This window comes from Nothoprocta perdicaria, unplaced genomic scaffold (assembly GCF_003342845.1).
Source record: "Nothoprocta perdicaria isolate Ctin4 unplaced genomic scaffold, notPer1 scaffold_265, whole genome shotgun sequence".
Taxonomy (NCBI): domain Eukaryota; kingdom Metazoa; phylum Chordata; class Aves; order Tinamiformes; family Tinamidae; genus Nothoprocta; species Nothoprocta perdicaria.
This window is the reverse complement of record NW_020455494.1, coordinates 903,295-908,980: the sequence shown is the minus strand read 5'-3', so window position 1 is coordinate 908,980 and position 5,686 is coordinate 903,295. Positions and strand designations below refer to the sequence as shown.

The window sequence follows — 5,686 nt, the reverse complement described above, 5'->3', positions numbered from 1 at the left end:
ATATGCATATATACATATCTATATGCAGCAGAACACCTGAGGAAAACTGAGAGAGTGCTTAAAGCACAAAGGGCAACAGGAAGAAATGTATCTTAAGAGCTACAGATAGTGCTTCGTGTCTTCAAATGTGTAACTGCTGAGCATACAGAACAGAATAACAGAATCTTTTCCAAATTGCATATAAATARTATAAGAAGGAATAGACAACTTACAATAAGGGAAATATGAAAGATTTGAGAAAACAAAGATTTTACACCAAGAATAATCAGACATTAAAACATGTTCTGTAGACAGGCTGTGGAATCTCCAGCTTTTGGAATGTTCATGATTCCGCCGATCCTGAACGATGTGATTGAAGTTGTGCTTGCTTTAAGTGACAGGCAGGACTTCCAGAAGGCACTTCTAACCTAAATTATTCCTTACTAGTACAAGCCCTTAGTTTGTACAATAAGACAAGTTCATACAATAAGTCAAGATAAAATGTTCTGTTGGTAAAGTACATAGTTCATGTATACATTTCTTTTTTTTTCCCTCTTTTTAAAAGAAGTCTTATTGCTTTATTTGGATTTTGACCCAATTAATTTTTACTTTAATGTAAGTCTTGTTCAAGATTTATGTAGTAATMATTGAACATTTTTCAGCAGATACCAACTTTACCCACACAGATTTAAACAATGGCAGAACTGAATGACATTTTGTGTGATCAGTACAATATTTTCTCTGTATAATGAGGAACCTTCGGAAAATGCATTTCTGGCTTTCAATTTAGGGTTTTTTTTATAATAATAAAAACAGCACAACTTTGAAACATTCTATGGGTATATTTTACATAATATGAGAATACAGGGTGCCTACAATTTCCAAACACTCTTCTGAGAAACATTTAACATTACTTACTAATCATATTGTAWCTTCTCTGACTTAAAAGTGCATATACATTCCAGAAATTTACACATTTCTCAGTCATTTTTAAACACACACAACTGCTATAAGGTGTCTTGTTCTCCAGGGGAAAAGAAAGTAATTAAAACAAATTCATTATTTTAAGACATGTTCATTATAAAACATGCTACATATTTTTTTCTGCAGAGTCAGACCAAAAGGATCTGTTGACAAGTCTCTTTGGGAGTCTTAGTATCAATGGTGGTCTCTCTGGATTCTCTAAAAAGGAAGTCCTGGGAGGAGGCAGTTGACTGGATGCTGCGGCTTGCATTCGTTGAGCATGGCTAGTTGTAATTCCTGTGCAAGCTGTATTGCTACTGTGATCCACTGGTGCAAGATTCTGATCAGCTGAAGTTTCCTGAACCTCAACATCACTATTTCTAAAGTCATCATCTAAGTCCTCTCTTGTGGTAGCAGTACTGCAGTTTTTATCCATTACTCCAGTTTTGTTGCTGACCTTATAAACATCTTTACATTCTGTCTCTCCCAGAAAAGAAGAGAGAGATTCACTTTCCCTCTCATTTATCTGGGTTGAGCCTGTCCAAGTAATACTACTGTCACACTCAATACTTTCTGGCTCCTTGTCACTATCACTATCAATTGTAATCACGACTGGAGAAGAATGTACTGAGTTACTCAAGTGGTGTTTCCGGTGCTTCTTCTTGTGCTTTTTCTTTTTCTTTTTATGATGTCTCATTGTGTCTGTTACTTTTCCTTCAAAAACTATCTCCACACTTGGACTCCTTGTCTTTTTCTTTTTCTTCTTATACTTTGTTTCACTACACCCTTGGTTGTCTGAAAGGCTATTTTCATTTTTGTAGCAGTCACTGAATTTTGATAAAGTTTTCTTGGGGGCATTCTCTTTCTCTAGAACTGTACTCTCCTTGTCTGCAGTCTCCAAGTGACGGGTTTTATACTTCCTTTTTCCACTAGGCTTTTCACTTTTCATTCTGTCAGTCCCTCCAGATGGGGTCTTGGACCTATTACTTGATCGACTCCTGGACCTGCATCTTTCATAATAGTAATAATGTCTCTCATGGAGTCCTCTCTGACTACATGGATCTGTCCTTTCAGTAAAGGATTGTATCCTGTATTCTGGACTAGGAGATTGTCTTGAATAGTGAGCTCTAGACTGAGTCTTCCTCCTGTAAGAGGATTCATAGCCATCTCCAACCACATTTCGACTATAAAAAGTGTAACCCCATTGGTATCTACTTTGATAGTTGTTCCTTACATAATAATGATCACTGTCTCTACTTCTCGATCTTCTTTTGCTATGGCCTTTGCTCCGGGATCGTGATCTGCTTACTTCTCTGGATACAGTACTCTCACGACTGAGAGAGCCTCTCTGGCTTTTTCGAGAGATGCTAGAATCACGAGTTCTTGACCTCCTCTTGTTTCTTTTGCTTCTATGTTTGCTACTATCTCTGCTTCCTGATCGTTTCCTTTTAAGACGGTCTTTGCTGTGATGCTCCCTCCTACTCCTGTGGCCAAGACTTCCTCTGCTTCGCTTTGAATAGGACTGTGGACTCTTGGACTTTCTCTTTCTGGGCAGTCTGTGATCACGAGGTGAACGCATCCTGTCTCTTCCTGAGGAAGGGCTCCAGATCATTTGCTCTGCAGATAAATTTTTTATTTTACTTTTGTTCTCATCATCTTTTGACTCCATCTTCTCAGCTGCAGGGGAGAAACAGCTTTTACAGCTTCCTAGGTTTTCATTATATGTAGGGGAGTGTGGTGAGGAACTCCTGCTTTGTTCACTGTCACTGCAACTGTGAAATTGCATTGGCTGCTGTTTCTTCACATCTTCCCTTCTCTCTTCCTTGACTGATTTCTCAGAATCTGAAGACAATTCAACCAGTTCTGGTGTCCTCTCAGCTATAGGCTTAACATACCCAACAATAACACAGTTGTCGGAAGAAGAGTCACTGTCATTTGAATCGACATTAGCCTGCAACTGAGTTTGCATTTCAGTTCTTTTTGTTGTAGAGTCTTCATCAGAACTTTCTGAAGTCTCCAAAGAAGAAGTGATGGTTGCGTGAACCTCTTCTGAGATGGAATAAGAGGGCCCTGGTGTTTCATCATCCCAGGGAGCTTGATCTATACCAGTCACAGATGAACTGTGATCTGGACCTTGAGAATCTGCTTCATCTGGAGATATTGTAATAATTGATGAATCCGAGTGACTTCCATCATCATATGATGGAGCAGGACAGTCATAATTGGCATGCTGGTCATATGCCTCTAGGTTAAAAGGACATCGGGCAAAACTGACAAATTCATGTAGGAAATGTTCGGTACGATTCAGCAAAAATGGCTTTAAATCATCAGCAAAGGCCTGGCTTTCCAGATCATACCTTGTCACATTACTCATGATGATATGCTGTACAATGTTAACCAAAGATCCATGGGCACCAAACAGGACTGTAAGTTCCCGCTTCAACCAGGGAACCAACCTGTGGAGGCAGGCAGGATTCCGACGGAAAAACTCTGCTGAAATATCTCGATAGCGGCCACCGTCCTGAACACTACGAACACGCACACCAGTGCGATAGAGAGCTCTGCGGAAGTTGATCATGTCCTCCTCCTGAATCTGCCGCAGAGACCTGCCCTCTGCACTTGCTTGCCTCCTTGAGGCAAGCCTCCGTATCATCTGCTGAATCTCCCCATCTCTCTGCCGCACTGGCTGGCTTGACAGTCCTTCAAACAATATCCCATTATCRGGAGGGGACAGCGTCCTTCGAGAAGAGGATGTGTGATGATGGTAAGATGAAGTGCGACGTTCCCTTGTTAACGTAGTACGATAACGAAATCTCCGGCCATCCGGGCTGGCAAAAGAGCCGTTTTCTGATGGTCTGAGTATGTACTCCTTGAAGTCATCCTCAGCACGAACTGTATGGAAAATGGAATGGAAAGGTTGTTTGCACAGTGGGCATTCTGCCTTGTTTTTTGACCATTCCTGGACACAACGAAAACAGAACTTATGCAAGCAACGATCTAGATAGGCAACATTGTCGAATCTGTCCAAACAGATAGGGCATTTGGAGTCAGGAGATGCATCTGTTGGCACTGTCTGATGCAGCTTGCTTGTACTAGCTTTTGGTGAGAAGCTGTTATCCACTTCAAACTCTGATAAAGACATGTTCTACAAAAGAGAAACACAAAAACATCATTACTCATCCCAAGAGGAAAGAGTGTGAAAGTCCAGACATAGAAATCTGTGCTATCTTTCCTTTACATTGTAAAAAGTAATGATAAGCTTGATAAGGTATTAAACAAAAAGACACAATGACATAAGCCCTTTTCTGGGTTTCTCCTCAGAATAAGAGGAGAATTTCTTGCTTCTTTCAAGAAGTTAGAGAACATGGTTAAATTCGACCCCAACACAGAAAGAGAAACAAATGACTGGTGAAAGTTGCCCAGGCTTAGGAACCACACTCTAGCTCTGGAAATCCAGCTTTACCAACCCTGATGTAAACTAATCTGTCTTCCCTAACACGAGCAGAACTGTCCTCTCTCTTACATTATTTTCAGGGGAATTTCTCATTTAAACTACAACCTCTTTTAGAGGAGGGTAACAGGCTGCGTGACCACGTATTCAGCAGAGCCCTAAAACAGCTACTCAGTTATGGAGGTGGACCTACCAGGTTACCTCAGTAACTGACAAGTACCGCTCCCCAAAACATTGTTATTCTTCCCATTCTTAAGCATCCAGCCTTGACAATGGTGTTTGTTTCTTCTTATTTAGAAAGGAACAGGTTTTTTGCTTTTCAGCTCTGTATTCTTCTTTCATTAATAACACTTTCTTGCACTATATGGTTTTGTTCAGCAGATAATTCCTTGCTGCAGACTCTGCCTACAAAGCTCTTCAGGGATGATGAGCATGGGTAACTGTCACTGTATTTTTGGGGAAAGTTTCCTAGCAGTCAGCACTCTGTAGTTTCCACCCTGCTAGAAGGTCTCTACAAAGTAAGATGCATCAAAAAACGAACAYGAATAGCAACAGATACACGTAGTAAGGCTTATGGATATGAACAACAGTCATACAAAGCAGCTTCAAAAGTGGTCCCAGAAGTACATATAGGAGATCACTAGCAGCACACCTGCACTAAGTCCTTTACTCTGTGATACCATAGCAAAATACAATGTTTGTTGAAGCCACAAAAAAAAAAAAAAAAAAAAGTCAATTAATACATGAAGTATTGAGTTTTAACTCATCTACATTTGAAACAGGCAACTCTTAAAACACCCGGTCACTTTCAGGCCTTGCTCTTTCTGGCAGCACAATCCAGGCCTAGAGCACCACACGCTTCACCTGCAGCTCAAAACACTCTGGCATTTTTAGAGGCTGCACACGGGACTCGGTCCTCCTACCCACCCAAAGCCACCGTTTCGTCACTGCTCTTTCCCAACACTGTTGCCATCCACAAAGGCTAACCCGGGGCACACTACCTGACAAAAAACACTGCTTTTAGGAGAAAAACACAAGCTGCCGACGGCCCAGGGCGCTGGTCCCAATGCAAACAACGGCCCCAACGTCACCAATGCCCTCCCTCCCCGGGGCAACGGCCCCAACGACACGAACCCGCCCCCCGGGACACCGGCCCCAACGGCCCCAACGGAACCCCGGGCACCGGCCCCAGCGCCACTAACGGTCTCCGCGGGCCACCGACGGCCCCCCGGGCTGTCCCGCCGCACTCACCGCCGCCGCGGGCTCCTCGGCCGGGCGCCGCCGGGCACGGGC

The 5,686-nt window shown here is 42.4% G+C and overlaps 1 protein-coding gene across 2 annotated transcripts; it reads right to left on the bottom strand.

Moving 5' to 3' along the window:
* Positions 1–798: 798 nt before the first annotated feature.
* On the bottom strand, positions 799–5,668 carry TOPORS (TOP1 binding arginine/serine rich protein). 2 transcript variants are annotated; one of them, XM_026040759.1, is made up of 2 exons: positions 5,645–5,668; positions 799–4,087 (listed from the first exon to the last, which is right to left on the bottom strand). In XM_026040759.1, the coding sequence occupies exon 2, from the start codon at positions 4,082–4,084 to the stop codon at positions 1,070–1,072; it is 3,015 nt and encodes a 1,004-aa protein (XP_025896544.1). In that variant the 5' UTR covers positions 4,085–4,087; positions 5,645–5,668; the 3' UTR covers positions 799–1,069. The 2 variants fall into 2 exon arrangements, with proteins under 2 accessions (XP_025896544.1, XP_025896543.1); XM_026040758.1 differs by lacking the exon at positions 5,645–5,668 and adding an exon at positions 4,587–4,620.
* Between the last annotated feature and the right edge of the window lie 18 nt (positions 5,669–5,686).